Source organism: Ptychodera flava, chromosome 11 (genome assembly GCF_041260155.1).
Source record: "Ptychodera flava strain L36383 chromosome 11, AS_Pfla_20210202, whole genome shotgun sequence".
Classification (NCBI taxonomy): Eukaryota; Metazoa; Hemichordata; class Enteropneusta; family Ptychoderidae; genus Ptychodera; species Ptychodera flava.
The window spans coordinates 16,443,123-16,459,099 of NC_091938.1; the positions used below are offsets into that span (position 1 = coordinate 16,443,123).

The following is a 15,977-nucleotide window of genomic DNA, read 5'->3' on the forward strand; positions in this document are numbered from 1 at the left end:
CAAAAGACTTTCAAGTGGTTTCATGATTGTCATATCTTTTATTCTAAAAAGCTTTTCCAAACAACATTAGAGCCATATTGAAGTGTTAAATATATTAAAATTATCATAAAATAGTATAGATATATGCACACAAATCTTAAAAGGACAATACAGAAGTATAGTAAATTTAAAAAATAGACATGAATGTCAAGTACTATTCAAGAACAACATACATCTTAATTTCCTACTATAACATATATTTTTAAAACATTGCATATATTCATACTTACAAATTATAACACAGCAGCAATTTTTTTTCTTTCAAAATCTAGATAAAGGGAATTGTTGACTCTACTGACTGTACCAAAGATTTTTTGAAATGTTGGTGAAAGTACAATATTGGATGTTCAAATAGCAACTTTAATGACAACAAAATGAAAATCTGATAAATTATGTGCGGGATACAGTATAAGATTCGCTCAAAGATTGTCTTGCACACCTCATTGACAAATAACAAAACCCTACAAGAAAACCTTTTAGAGTACAATGAAGACTCATTGTTATTACTGAGAGAGTGTAATAAGAAGTTGGACTCAAAAGCTACAGTTCTGTTAATTTTTGTTCTCATTGCAGAATTTATGTTTTAGAATACAGATAGCTCTGCTAACCACACAAAAACAAGATGTGAAGTACATTTTGTATCAAAGGTACCGTGCCATAAAAATGTAGGGACTTTTGGAAAGCTCACGCAGAAATATTGTTAAATGCATTATAGAGTTTATATGGTAAAATCAGAACCAAATGTACATGTGGTTGTGATGTCATGGTCTAAGTACAATGTGCATTAATCAATGAAACCTATTTAAAAGTATTATTTTGCTTTAAAAAGTACAGAAATCAGTTTTCATGGTTTGATTTTGGAAAATTTTCAAACTATCAAATAGGAGAAAGCCACAATCTCTCATTGCAAAGGAAATGGACTGAAGTGTAGATGTCTTTAACTGTAGATGTAGTTTAAGGCTGCTGGAATGATGATTTTGGAGTGTCTTGCACCGTTATATTATGAAGAGAGTTCCTTCAAGAAAAACATCTTATCTATATAAAGCAATACGTAAATGACTTCATATATTTGATTTAAAACTAGAGCCTATTTTTTAATATATTGAATACAATCTTTAATCAACCTAGCCCTTCAATGGACTAAGCTCAAAGTAATTTGGTGCTATTTGGTTGATATAATATACAAAAATACAGATATCATGGAATCTCATAGGATTTTGGTAGCAACAACCAATTATGGACTCAGAGATAATTTGTACCATAATAGTACATTGTTTGTAAATTTGATGTGCATTGGTTACAAGTATTCAATTGGATGGAATGGTACTGTGCATTGTTTTGAAATTTATAGGAATGTGAGTGTCAGTACTTGTAAATGAACCTTATTGGAATGTACTTAGACGTACTCGTAAATTTGTCGGTAAAGAAGCCTGCTTGCTATTTTCGGACATTTTTATGTCGAGAAAAAATTACACACCTTTCATAATCAATCCTTGAACTCAAATAATGTGGCTAATGATATCATGATTACTAAATATAATCTCACAATCCTGTAAATGAAGGTTTGAAGTTTGTCAGATGGAAGGCTCATCTGATCAGTTCGTATGTAAGTGTTAGATATCAAAAATTTGTAGTCCCTGTTATACCTAGAGTTCAACAAGTGTTTTTATGAACACGTACTCCTTCAGTATGTTCAATTTGCCAAATATTGTCCTTTCAAATGATACAAAATGAAGTGGCAAGACTTTCAAAAAAGTGGGACTTGGTCCCTTTAAACTGTGCTCATAATTGATCTGTAAATATCACTGACATATATATGTACTGTCAGTTCACTGTGATAAAAGAAGAAGCATGTTCTACATACTTCACAGTTTAAGGTAGAATGCGCCTATGGGAAAGATATTCAGAATCTCAGATTTTTACAATTTTTTTCCAATCTACCTCTTTTTGGGGCTCGTTTTAAAGCTCTTGGAGTAAGAAAAATTGTCACCCTCTTATTTTTTGAAAATCTTAAATTTTGTATTACCCCATAGTGCTGACACATGGATGGTTGCCATTTTGAATTTCAAATATCGGTAAATGTAAGGTAGTCTGTTTCTCCAGTTCCAAACTTTGCAGGGTGACTGCTGTTTTTTCCTTGATTTTGGGAGAAAAGGTTGAAGTGTTATTAAGTAAAGTTTGAGCAAAAGTTTAAATCTTTGACTGCCGAGGCGTATAATACTAATACCTTAAACCTAAAATCTCTGCAAAAAACGCGACTTTGGAGACCTATAAATGTGCTCGTTGATTCACGGTTCATAAACAAAATTAATGACATATTGTTTAAACGATGATGAATGCAAATCCCTGCAAAAGCCTGTAATTCATATCTGGTGAAGATTACGATTTTCTGTCTTGCAAAGTCTCTCGGTAAAATACTGCTTTTCACGTCGCAGTGAAAATAGCTTGTCAATAGTTTCACATTTGAGAGGGAATGTAACATGATTATCAATGGCATAACTTTATTCGTTTGGTCTTAGGTTCTTCTTTTGATGAACGGATGGAAAGTCTCGAGCCTTGACTATGCAGTTACGCTCTTCGTAGTGTTTGATCAATGCACCCCAGGTAGTGTCAGTCTTCAGCAAGTTCTTGTTTCCTGGAATTCAAAGTCAGAAACGTACAATAAATTCTGTTCAAGGAAAAGCTACGAAGTTGCGACTCCATCAGGTGTAACCTTTGGCTTATTTTTCAGTGCTTATATTCAGTTTGTAAAATAAGGTTTCTTTTCTACTCGTATATCCAATATGAAATGACTCGTATTCAGTCGATCTGAATGAATCGCAGATTTTGATAGCGGTGCAAACTTTTGGTTAAAAGATACTCATGATATCCTTCCATAAAGTTACTCCAATAAATGATATGCGGCAAAGACCATTACTTACCAACAATGATTAGTCCTCTGCGTGCACGTGTCAATGCTACATTTGTCTGATGTTCATCAGTCACAAATCCAAGGTTTGCTTTCAACCAACCTTTAGTTGGATTGTCTTCAATCTCTTGCCATGGTAAAGATCTAACTGTTGACAGCAGAATGTAGTCTTTTTCACTCCCTGTGAATAAACGCAGAACTTTCTGATTTATATAAGGCCGAACAACCCGACCTACCCTGTTTTTACCTGCCAACCCTAAACTTTTTAGAGCTACGCAAACAGGAAAGTAGAAGAAAGAAAGAAAAAACCCGTAAAATCACGCGTTCATTACCTCGCGTTTGATTTTTTGCTTGAACGAGGATGTCTTTCTGTTTCTATTCCTTTTATATGTGTGATACGTTTTTCTGGAAATGTTGTGGCCAGTGTTTGACGCCCTGAACCCCTGAAAAATGCATTATATAAAAATATTTTGGGAAAAAAAAATCCCTACCTATCCCTACCTGCCCTATTTTTGAAAACCATGTTATCGGAACAGCACAATTTTTTTTTTTTTTGCCTAAGAAGAGTAGGTCTACGAGTCTGCACCGATGTTGGTTTAATATATTTTTAGATGTGCTTCTTTTCGAGCGATTGACCTAGGAGTTGCACATCATATGTGTTGATGGTTTTATGGAAACAGTTATTCATGAAAAACAACCCTTACCCTGAAATCCTATGACAGAGCTGACACCAACATCCTGGCAACCAGCTTTCCTTAGTTCTTGCTTGATTTCAAAGCACTGTGAGTTGTACTGGGACAATATTTGCAATCGTGACTGATATACACCGTAACGTCCTGTCAACATTTTTGTAATCCTCACCTAAAAATAAAGGATGAATTTAAATTTTCACGGCTGTTTCAATACAATTATAAACTGTAGACAAACCCACAGGTACATGAAGTTTTGAGTGTCTGGTATTAATACACTCAACACCGGGAGTATCTGTGGATAAACAAACTTTATGTGATGCCAATTTGATTTTATACTGTTTCTTGTCACAGAGATAGTTCATATGGCTCGTTTACTTGAATCCACCATATGCCAGGTCGGGATATACTGTCACTTGTACAAGATAGCTCAAATTTTGCACTTACAATTTCTTTGACCTCTTCCAGGTTCTTCTTTGACTGCTCGTTCCCTTCTTCAGTAGTCACTGATGATGTCACTTCTTTGCCAACTACATCACAGAGCACCATCGGAAAATCACGACCACCGGGCCAAATTTCATCAATTTGGTGTCTCACGCCCATTCTTTTTTCTACTATATCTGCTGTTCTGAGATCATTGTTGTAAAACTGTTGGTTTGGGAAGGCACAGATTTCCCGGTGCTGAGGAAGAATAATACAACAAAAGAAATGAAGTGTTATCCTAACGAGCACTTGCAAAACATTATAACATGTTCCTGTCAAAAACGGGACATTTCCTGTCCGAAATCATCCGTACTTCTCATAGAAAACTGCGTAAATGTAAATCCTCTCATGAAGAAATTATAGATTAAACCATGCTATAGTACACTTTTATCAATCAAAACTTAATTGCCTAATATGACACACTGAAGAGAAGCTGAGCTGACAACACTCCTAATGTACCATTAGTGGGGTAGGACGATGGGAGATTCGTATGTGTAAAATGTTTGTAATCCTTATGCCATATCATACAATAGATGCAAGCCTTACCATTCTGTACTGTGTCTTGAGACGAAAAAAGAAACCAACATCACAGTAACGTTCCAAGAGAGAGATTGCCAATCCCAGCTGCTTTGATAAATTGTGTGATACGATGGGCTGCAGTTGGCGATGGTCACCAATCAATATAATCTGGGCTGGATTTGTTCTGACCAGAGGAACCAGGGTTTCTGGTTCAGTGCTCATGCCAGCTTCATCAATGATGCACTGCCCTATGTTAACGTCCCTCAGTCTCTTACTCGCCGCTTCAGAGCATGTGCAAAGAATAATATCGCAGCATCCCAGTGCTTCCATTTCTGCTTTCTGAATCAACGATCTGTACTCATCATAGTCCTTCTTTGACACCTTGTCTTCACTTCTGCTGAAGGTTTTGTCAAATTCTCTGATTCTTTTACCGTATTTGGATGTGCTGCTTCTTATCACGTGATGTAAGGCGATGGACCGATTGGCTGGGCTACATTCTGCCTGATATCCTTGTTTTCGATGTTTACTGTTTGTCCATCCATGAATTTTAAAGTCGTGGCCTTCTATGTTCTTACTGTACATGCGTATGACTTTCAACTCAAAGTGCTTTAAGTAGTCTGTAGGCATAAAATGTACGACAGGGGACAATTCACTCCACTGCAAAAACATATTTCAACATACTCAGATGCTAGAGAAAATGCACTCATATATTACCTGTCTTGCCCAAGAATGAAATCTATTTCAAATACCATAACACAGTTAATGCAAAAATACAAGGAAGAATTGATGAATACATCCTTATCATCGAACTGTGATACAGTTACTTATCATAGTATTTTGTTCAGATGGCGACTTCAAAGCATTGTCGTCAAACCAAATTTAGGCTGCTCTGTAAAGAACATCTCACTTTAACTTTACATACCTGCTGCAACATCGACAGCTTTGTTTGATGGTGCACAGTATAAAACCTTAGCACGATTATGACGTCTCATCTTGTCCCCCACATGACTTCCCTCCAGGCTATTGACGATTGAGAATCCATAAGCAAGATATGAAGCTGTGTATGATTTTCCAGTTCCTGAAAGTGGTAAGATGTATAACAATAGTTTTATATCTATTATTGCATCATTCTTGATTCATAACACCAAGTCTGAGACATAATCCCAAAATTCAATGAAAAACCATTTAATTTATGAGTTCTTCCAACTGAAACGTAAAGTTAAACACATTAATTACCTGGAGGCCCTTGAATAACTGTAAACTGGTTCTCCAGGGACTTCTTGATAGCAGCAATCTGGTCATCGTTTAGGCGTGGCAGTCCACTTCTTCTATTGTCTGCAGTTTCCTTAATAACCTTTTCTAAGTTGCAAGTCCTCAACACTGAAGCACAGACAGAACACGTCAGTTTGTGAATGGTCGGAATGGAAAGTGAAAGGCAATTTGCTAATGAAGCTGAACAAATTCAGTGAGAATTTTTTGTTTGATCAAATGTAAATGACAATAGTGTGAAAGCAATGTATAGCATCCCACCTGCAGAAGTAGGAGGTTGGCCAAGGCATATGTCCTTCACCATATGTGAGACTCTTGCATCTTCCAATTTATAAATAGTTTCTTCAGTTCTCCTGAGACAAAAAAAGGAAAAGGAACAGTACCGGTAAAATACATATAGTAGTAAATTTAAGAGCTTGAATGACAAGGATCATTTAAATAAAAATTTATTCAGCATATTTGCTCAAAAGTGAGAGGCGATGTTCGATTACATACCTTACTTAGCGGTTTAAATCACCCATTATCACGATTTTATTGCGTAAACGTTTGATGCTTTTCTACTCTTTTATTGTTCGAAGAAGATTTTAGCAACCTGTGTTATCTACATACCTGTCAGGACTAGACTTTTGAAGAACTTCTATGGTGCATCTCCACCTTGGAGTACTTTCTTGACTAAGAAACTGTTGTAGAAGGTCGTGATTGGTCTGTTGTAATTTCATCGTTACAGTTATGAGATCATCTGCATTCACGGCTCCAGTTACAACACAGTGGCCCACCCAACAATAATTCTGATCAACTGTAACACCTCTTCTGAAGTTTGCCAACTCTTTATATTTGTCCCCCTTGTTGGGCTGGTAACGCACACATACATAGTCATTACTTTTCTGATTGTTATAGGTAATAAATTTGATATTACGACTCTCACAAAAGGCAGTTGGAAGAGAAAATTCCCCTCTATTTCACTGCCCGATAACTTCATCCACTGAATATCAACATTTGAAATAATGTAGTTCTCGTATTGCCTGACTGAATTATCAGCTGCTGACATGGAGAGGATTGGAAGCCATCTGTTAATGTATTCGTTGATTGTCATTTGCTTTCGTGCCTCCAAATTCGGTATTTTGCTCATTGCAATAGTGGAAAAGCATCGAACCGGATCCTTGCGATGGTCAGTGCAAATATCGAAGCCAGCTGATAGACTTATAAGTTCAATGGTAGGACGAGCACATCCCTTGGAATAGTGTACTCCCACTTGCACTCGAAGGACATCACCCTTCTGGAAATGTCGAGAGAACTCACAGGGATCAAGCCTGTTACCCTTTTTGTCTCGTCGTTCTGAGCTTATTTCTACCATGTGTGGAGCATTGCTACTTTTGCTACTTGCCTTAAATAATCTTTTTACATACAACTTAGTTTGACTTTCGTTATTTGTCAAGACATTTTTCAAACAAATATGGAAATGCTTTGTCTCTTCTGTAATGAAGTCGTGATCGGATCTCAAAGTGATTGTCTTTTTCTTTGCAGCCACGGTTATGAAATCACCTGTATCATGTTTGCAGTCATACAATTTTTCATTCCATCTAAGCTTCAGTTTCTCATTGACCACAACAGGCTTCTCCGAAACTTTGAAAAGTCCAAGGGGCAACCTCTTCTCCCTTGGAGCGATGTTACTCATCTTCATAACCTGTAGGTCTAGAGAATTCTCGTTCGCACCATCGACAGCAGCAAATGCCTTCACAGGGTTCTGTTGTAGTTTAAGGGCCAGGAAAAGCTCTTTACTGTCTCGATCGAAACACCTGCGTTTGTCTTCTACATAATTGCAAGCCATACATAATGTAGTGACTTCTTGTTTGTTGTAAGGGGATTCTTCTTGATCCAAGGTTGCCACTATAATTCTCTGTACAATGAGATCCATGTAACGTCTGATGGGTGAGGTACATTGAACGTACGCTGGTGCTTTTAAACTAAAATGTTCTGAATTTTTCAGTGTATCAGAACAGATATACTCTGCTCTGTCTTGGATTGCATAAAACTTCAATGCCATAAGATACAGATCAGGGTAATTGCTATCACCACAGAGTAACTGTTTCACATCTTCAAACTCTGCAGAATCTGCGGTCTCCTTCAATACTGCAACAAACTCCTTTAGGACCTTCAGATGACATGTTGTTGAAGTCCTCTTTCCAGTGACATCACCTTCTGGTTGAGGTAGCTTCGATGAAAGATTTACACTACAGTGGAGTAGACCGCTATAAGCATCATACCACTCATCAAACTTCTCTTTGGCAGGTGAAAGTTGCCTTCTTAAGGGAATTCTATCAGGGTGGTGGTTTATGAGCCACTTTGCCACTTCTAAGTTGGTCATCACCATAAATTCTTCAATCAGCTGATGGGACAAGGGCGTATTGTTTTCATCTTCAACATAGTTGTTAGGTTCTTTCAGGAAGTATGCCTTACCAAGTCTGGTTCTCCTTCTTGCCTGGGCAATTTGGTGCAACTCAAGGAGGTGTGTTTCAAATTCTGCGGCATCTACGTTTTTGCGCAAGATGATGTTCTCGACATCATCATAGGAAAACTTATGATGTGACCTTATTAATGCTCTTTTTATCTCAAAATCAACGACATTGCCTCTGCTTGTGACTTCAAATAAGAACGACACGGTGTTCCTGTCTTCATTTGGTAACAAGCTGCAGATGTTTTTACTTATTGACGCTGGTAACATTGATATTGGACTGGCATCGAGTGGGTAGTATGAAGTCCCCCGTTTGGATGCTATGTTGTCCAACTGTGAGCCTATTGGAACTTTGCTGGCTACATCTGCAATGTGTACACCCACTTTAAAGTTGTCATTATCCATTTTACTGATACTTATGGCATCATCCAAATCCTTTGAGGTTGTAGGGTCGATGGTAAAAGTGGTTACATTCCTTAAGTCGATTCTATCTTCACTGCTGCACGTACCATCAGCTATTTGCTCTGTGTCTGCAATAATGTTGCTGATACTGTGCTTTGTCTTCAGATACTGTAGACCGGTTTCCCAATCCGTAACCTTCGGCAGTACACCAACCACTACACATGTGGGGTACCTATTGTTCTTGTCCCACTTTAGAAATCTAGTAAGGAAGATTTTATGCTTTCGTTCTGCATTTTTGACACTTTCAAACTTGAGGAATTTGTTTCTACCATTCTTGGTAACTTTGTATATCGGAATGCATACTTTATCATCACTGCTTTTCTTCCTATTTTTTTCTCTCCACCAGATCATTTTAGGGAAATTATCATTTATTGGAACCATCAGCCCATCACTGTACTCATCCAGGGTACAGGCGAATTCCTTCAATCTTATTTCCTCATATCGTTCAAGAATACCAACTACGCATCCATATCGTACATAGACATTATCATCGTTTTCTTTGAAATTCCCGTCTTCATCCATTAGCTCTATCAACACCATGTCCTGGTTCAAAGCCCTTCCTCGTTTCAATCTATTAGGTATCCTTATTTGGAAATCCAATTCTTCATCCAGCGGTACTACTCTGTCCCTCTCCCGAGGTCTAATTTCAAGACGACAGCATTTATACTTGTGTGGCTGTGCTTTGAGGAGTTCTTTGCACTGCTCTTTAGAATACTCATTAAATAAAGTATATTCTTCATCGCTCCTTTCATACTGGTAGTAGTTGGGGGGCAATGCATGTTTATCAGGATTGTATTCCTCATCCTCATCATCATCATACCAAGTATAACCAAAGTGAAGATACCACTCAGGATCTGCTTCTTCATAGTCATAACCATCATCTTCCGTGCCATCTGAACAATCAAAAGGAATTGATGAATTTGGAAAAAGTATTTCCTCTAGGTTTAATGGACTGGCACTGGATTCAGTCGGATTTGTGTCAATGCTAAGATCATGCATATCTGCCTCTGTTTTGTACTCGAGACTGCTTGCAAGATCACAGAAATCATCTCGATTGGTTGGCAGTGAGATCTTGCCCAGCTGACCATTGGAGACATTATCTTCTGGTAGACCAATATCGCCTGGCTGTCTGACTTGATAGACAGATGATATACTATTTTGGCAAAAGCAGTATCTGAAGAACTCTTGCAGAACCTCTGAGCGCTCATTCTTCACCTTTGAATGTGATTCAACATCTGGACTGGTCATTATGGTAAACGTATACTTTGTTCGTGACATCACACTCAAGAGTTGGCCCCTGAAAGGAACCGTCGCCTGTTCTTCGTCCTCACTTTCATTTGCAAGAACGAACAGCACAGAATTGAATTGTAGTCCTGAAAATTAAAGAAATATTCAGACGGGTAAACGTATCGAGTATGAAAGCGACAGTGTTTGAGGCTCCAGTCTCTTTAAACATTTGAATCAATAATAGGCCCGCTGGTACATAGCTATCATTAAGTCAATAGGAAGAAGACAACAACTACAATGAACTCAAATATTTGATACAATAGGCCTACAATTTGTAACTACTGCGAGAAATAGTACATTTTGTTGAATTCTAATCTGAAAGTATGAAAATGTGACAAATGTCACAGACCATATCTATTAGCTTCAACGTAAGAAAGAAAACAGCATATTTCTATTACTACCTTGGCTATCTTCGATGCAATAAACTGGCACACCAGGGAGATGGCGATGACGGAGTTCTGCCTCTATTGGACCAATCTTAAGCAAAGTGAAAAGGCAACTTTATTAGAACTTGTATTCAACATATGTGTGTGGCAACAAACTTAGCAGTAAAAACATATGGTACTTTGATATTTCAGAGAAGCAATGATGAAGGATTCTGATTCTTTTGTGTATGGAATGATATGCTGACAATGCTCTATATTAATCACACAATCTTATAACCATATGAAAAACAATTAATTTAGAGATACACAGGCATTCTTACAAAATTGAACTTGCAACTTACAAAATTGAACTTGCAACTAAAAACCCATGTCAATTGGCAACACGGGAAAAAAGGCTGTGTGCAGTACTAAGACTGATCCATTAAACCTACCTGGCACTGGCTCTCCACTACTATACACAGATTATTTAGGTCACACTCTTGTACATCACTTGACTCAGAGCGGTATAAACGTTCAACATAGTAAGCAACTTCCAAAACCTGAGACAAAATGACAGATTATGAGACAAGACGCAAATTGAATATAAATAAGAAGAATACGCAATATCCGGATAAAGTCAAGTTTGGTAGTTAGTATAATCTACTTCAAGCAATATGGATGTTGCAGAACCGTGGATGTTGTCTGGATGTTTCATTGTTCCCCGTACAGGCTGACTACTAACCTGCCAATATCTCAAGTTAGTAACAGTCGCTTCTTTTGGCCTCTTCATTGGTATTACCATTCGTATTGGATGGTGAACATCATTATTTCCAGCAACATCCATTGACTCCATTGATATTTGTTTGTATAAGTAGTGATTTATGTAGTTAGTTATGTCAGCTGCTGATCTGTAATTCCTCATCAAACAGACAGAAGTAGCCCCTCCAGTAGATCGCTCTTCTACGTAAGTACTGATATACCTTTGGAGCAATGAATAACTTCCTGCAACTTCACTCCCAAAATCCTACAATTGGAGATGGTCGCAGTGTTAGAAGTTACAATTTCTTTATGTCAGTGAAATTTGATGTCAATTTTCTCTTATTGCGAGATCATAAACCAGCACGAATTATCACATTAATGGGTTTAAGGATGCAATGGAAACTGGACAACTCGCACCACATCATTTAATACGAGACTTGCAAGAAGAAAAAAATATACTTCTCTGTGAGTGCTTTCAAAATCTCAGTGTTAAATATATGACCTATGAAGAATGTCATCGTTATCAATCAGTGTATAAGATGGAATGATTTTTCAGTTTCACTTTCATATTAGAATTTCAACCTTACATTTCACATACCTGTCCTTGATTTATGTCACCGGCAATAATTAGCCTCGTCCTTGAACAAGCAAGTGCCAGCGACGATACTGCCTCCCACTCTGCAATCTGTCCAGCATCGTCGATGAATAGGTGTGAAAAACCTCCCATCATGCCGTTTTGCAGCAGAGCAGGGCTACCTCTCACGGTGGTGATGACAATGTAGTTCTTTTGTGGATTATCTCCTGTCTTCTGATACTCATCCCATGTTACTATATGTGCTTTCAGATGACCTGGTATGACAGCTGTTTCTGCTGGTGCATGCTCCTTTGGCAAAACCATGACAGGTTTCACATGATCCATAAGGACCTGTGCTTTTTCTAGATACTTAATAACATTCACGAGGTGCTGGGTACAACAACTAGAAACAAAAATCCAAAGTACGGAAGGTTATCTGTGATCAGAAGCATGAAGCCACAGATGCTTTGTGCCATTGCACTGTCTGATTTACTAATACGACGATAACAGAACTATTGAGGTAACCTTTATCGAGCAGATACCGACTTAATGTTTCATTTACCATGCACAAGATAAATGACTAGTGATTTACTCTTCCTATTTCATCTGTGCTGTTTCCAAGCAAAGTCTCTGCATCTTCTATGGTCTCTCTTTAATAGGGTACTTCTTTATCTTACATAGATATTACATTAGTAAAATCTTACATGTCCAGATGTCAAGATGGTCATTTAAAGAAATAAGGGAAAACTATAGCAGAATAAACTTTATTATATTTACCCAATGGAGTTCGTGCTGAGAAGTATCCTATTCTTTCTGTAGTCGATCCTCTTTTTCATAAGAATGACACTTGCTAAATCTAACAGTTCTGTTTTACCAGTGCCAGCTGATCCAAGTAGAAGAACTGGAGATCTGCTGAAACTGTCTTTGCATACTTCCATAAGGAACCTCGCTTGGTTCGAGTCCAGGGTGATGCCATAAATAATGCCACCTTCATGGGGTATGTCAATATCACTGGTTTCCGCCTTGCAATTCGGGAACATGGTTGAAACTTGTGCTGCCTCCAGAGACCAGTTCAGCCATGCAAATGTCTCCCGCTTATACAGGGGTTTACACAAAACGTTAATTTCCAACCCATCAGTAAGTCCCATCTTCAGAGCATGTGACTCTTTCATCATGACAGATATGTGATCAGTATTATAACTGCTCTCTCGAGAAATCACAGCAGAGAAGGGTCCATCATTCACCTCAGGGGCATTGGTGTTAGAGACCAGAACTTTATTTGTGGAGGCACGATCAAGTTCCTTATACAGCCGATTAACTAGAATGGAACTACTTACGTGTATGGTCAAATTGATATCTTGGTCAGGATCTTTACTTTCCATTTGACAATCAGCTCTCCTCATATTGCCTCTGATTTCAAATCTGAAAGTGAAAACATGATTTAGTGTCCAAAAGAAGAAAGTAGATTATTTCAAATTTGTTAAGAGGAACACACAGCCATGGTATTTTGTGCAAGCAAATATTAGGACGTTTGCATTACCGATGAGTATTATTATCCTTGAGCAATTTGTTTTGACATCTGGTGATTCTAAAAGGCTGCTAAGTAAATGAAATCGATATCATAACAACGATGTGGCCATTAGTCTTCAAGTCTCCGAGCAACTTAACATTCTTGTAGTGACATAACCCACATAAACGTGTGTTGAAACTTTGCTCTCAATTCCGATTCTATTTACATTGTGTTTTTCCGAACCTACCTCGAGATGTGAAGTTCCTCTTGTAGTTCTTTCAGACACAGCTGACGCTTGAGTCTGTAATAAGCATTCGTAGGCACAGTGTCATATCTGTAGTCCCACCAAGATATCATCTGACTTTGCAGAAAGACATTACCGTAAAGTCCTGGTATATTTGGATGTTGGTGTATCTCCAGTCCATTAGTACTGGTGTTAAAACTGTCCACTAATGGCTTATTGAAAACTTCCTCCAGTATTCCACGATAACACTGACCTGCATCGTTATCAGTATTTTCATTCTCAGCTGTAACTGCCAATCTTTTGACAATCAAAGGTTTGTTGCCAAAATCAAAGACAACCCATTGGTTGTAAATGCCAGGGTGAAGCGCTGCAAATTTCACTGTCACACTGTATTTGCCATTGGCATGATTTACGTCTTCGCCGAGTAAGATTTGGGAGTTGCTTCGATCGTCAAATGATGATCCCTGATCGAAAGAAAAGTAATCTCTACAAGGGTCGAGTAGAAGTCCAACTTCCTGTAGTTTTCCCTGAAAACAACGAAACAACACACATTCCATATGCATAAATGAAGTTTGTGAGAGCAACGGTAACAATTACTTTAATTAGCAAAAATGTACCATGGCAATAATAAGATGTAATAAAAACTAATTAATTAATTAATCAATCAATCAAATGCAGTAATGGTAAATGGTGATTTGCAGAAAATAACGCAAAATTGGTAGGATGCTTTGTTAAACAGGTGAGTTTTTATTCCTCTATGTGGGCTACCCAAGGTGAGTGACTATTGTATCTCAAAAGAGTGAATACAGTTCAACATGAGAGCGATGGCACTTTAGATTTTAGTTTACAGAGTGTTACCTGAAGAAAGATCTTACCTCTTGACGAAGTACATGGGATGATAGTGATGGTTGATAAGGTATAGTTTGTATGATAGTGAGCATGCGTGCGTGAGTGCTTCATGAACTCTACAACATGTTGAGCGGTCTCAGTCAGAAAAATGTAACAACTTAGCCGGCTGTTGAACCACTCTTTTTTGGGAGTGGAGATTTAGCCGAGTGGTTCTGTCTGTGGCCTCTCAGCTAGGCGACTGATGCCGTATGTTGTTGGTTCGAATAGGATTGAAAACTATCCGTATTTTCTACCCTGGGTTGGTAACAGAATTGTCCCCGAGGTTATCGTTCGCCCAGTTAAAGCGATGAAATTCGTTTCTTCGCTTCGATAAAGTGTGTATGTGCGATGTATGATAGTGAGCATGCGTGCGTGAGTGCTTCACGAACTCTACAACGTGTTGAGCGGTCTCAGTCAGAAAATGTAACAACTTAGCCGGCTATTGAACCACTCTTTTTTGGAGTGGAGATTTAGCCGAGTGGTTCTGTCTGTGGCCTCTCAGCTAGGCGACTGATGCCGTATGTTGTGGGTTCGAATCCGATTGAAAACTATCCGTATATTGTATCCATGAAAAGTATTATTCATAGTTTCACCATAGAAGCGACAAAGATGAGGTAAATATATTTCAACCATATCGTGTAGAAACTTTAAGGCAAATATTTGATGCAATAGTAGAAAGCTACAAAACATGTATCCTACCTGACTGCACTCGATGTCAAATTTAAACTTGTGTGTGAAATGGTTTCTGTTTCCTCCAGCGTCTTTACCTTTGCATGCAGTGGGCCACTGATACAAATTTTGGCATCTTGAGAGTCTTCTACAATCTTTAATAACAAAAAGGAAATAACTTTTATACATGAGTCATGGTAGCACAAAGACGACTTTAACACTTTTCTTTATCTTATATTTCACGGCTACTCTGTGATCTCTGCCATATTGGTTATAATTGGTGCAGCTTTAAACATACATTTATTTAATATATGGTGATCTTTACCTCTGATGCAATGTCTGAACACGAGTGACTCAAAATCCGCATTGTTTTGTGTAGGAGAGACATTCTGGTATTTTCTTTGTTTTGCTTCTTCATTTGTCTGTAGGCTACTCTCTGTTTCCACTCCAACAGTTCCTCCTCAGAGTGAGCAAATTCACATGGCGTAGGCTCAAGTGGTGCTTCACCTCGTTCAACACTGTAACGCACATTAGAAAAATAAACGCCCAAATCAGAGAAAGTAGCATTCAACTAAATGTCCGCTGTGTTAAACGAAACTTCTTGAAAGAACCCCATTGTATACTTCACAAATGAATATGTCTTAAATGCTATTTTGTTCAATCATTCTCACCGTCGATGTAAAGTTTAAAAACTTCTGAAACTTCGATACATCAATTCTATGACATTAAATCCTTCGTAACTGTGTGATTTTCGCATCGATTTTATGTTTGAAGCGTCAAACTACGTTTTAAGAAAGTGTGGCAGCATGGCACATATTTATATTATGAAGGTAATGTTTTGAACGTGGCCGATAGACTTT

General features: G+C 37.9%; 2 protein-coding genes across 2 annotated transcripts in view; both read right to left on the bottom strand.

Annotated features, from left to right (window-relative positions):
- Positions 1 to 21: 21 nt before the first annotated feature.
- Positions 22 to 15,977, bottom strand: part of LOC139144385 (3'-5' exoribonuclease HELZ2-like) — a 29,513-nt gene continuing 13,557 nt past the window's right edge. The window contains exons 10-26 of the mRNA XM_070715087.1: positions 15,443 to 15,635; positions 15,216 to 15,272; positions 13,564 to 14,087; positions 12,584 to 13,228; positions 11,831 to 12,209; positions 11,216 to 11,497; positions 10,926 to 11,033; positions 10,510 to 10,585; positions 6,517 to 10,194; positions 6,169 to 6,260; positions 5,875 to 6,018; positions 5,561 to 5,716; positions 4,666 to 5,255; positions 4,084 to 4,317; positions 3,652 to 3,808; positions 2,961 to 3,128; positions 22 to 2,674 (exon numbers count right to left, since the gene is read on the bottom strand). Of these exons, the coding sequence (XP_070571188.1) occupies positions 6,665 to 10,194; positions 10,510 to 10,585; positions 10,926 to 11,033; positions 11,216 to 11,497; positions 11,831 to 12,209; positions 12,584 to 13,228; positions 13,564 to 14,087; positions 15,216 to 15,272; positions 15,443 to 15,635 (5,794 nt within the window). The 3' untranslated portion in view covers positions 22 to 2,674; positions 2,961 to 3,128; positions 3,652 to 3,808; ... (4 more) ...; positions 6,169 to 6,260; positions 6,517 to 6,664. The remainder of the gene's footprint in view (positions 2,675 to 2,960; positions 3,129 to 3,651; positions 3,809 to 4,083; positions 4,318 to 4,665; positions 5,256 to 5,560; positions 5,717 to 5,874; positions 6,019 to 6,168; positions 6,261 to 6,516; positions 10,195 to 10,509; positions 10,586 to 10,925; positions 11,034 to 11,215; positions 11,498 to 11,830; positions 12,210 to 12,583; positions 13,229 to 13,563; positions 14,088 to 15,215; positions 15,273 to 15,442; positions 15,636 to 15,977) is intronic.
- LOC139144384 (3'-5' exoribonuclease HELZ2-like) lies at positions 2,541 to 6,626 on the bottom strand. Its single transcript, XM_070715086.1, has 9 exons — positions 6,517 to 6,626; positions 6,169 to 6,260; positions 5,875 to 6,018; positions 5,561 to 5,716; positions 4,666 to 5,255; positions 4,084 to 4,317; positions 3,652 to 3,808; positions 2,961 to 3,128; positions 2,541 to 2,674 (listed from the first exon to the last, which is right to left on the bottom strand). The coding sequence occupies exons 1-9, from the start codon at positions 6,624 to 6,626 to the stop codon at positions 2,541 to 2,543; spliced, it is 1,785 nt and encodes a 594-aa protein (XP_070571187.1).

Coding starts and splice junctions, on each gene's coding strand:
- LOC139144384 (XM_070715086.1), bottom strand. CDS start 6,626: ATGAAATTACAACAGACCAATCACGACCTTCTACAACAGTTTCTTAGT. Junction 6,019..6,168: donor CCAACCTCCTACTTCTGCAG/GTGGGATGCTAT, acceptor TCTGTGCTTCAG/TGTTGAGGACTTGCAACTTA. Junction 3,129..3,651: donor CTCTGTCATAGGATTTCAGG/GTAAGGGTTGTT, acceptor GTTTATTCACAG/GGAGTGAAAAAGACTACATT.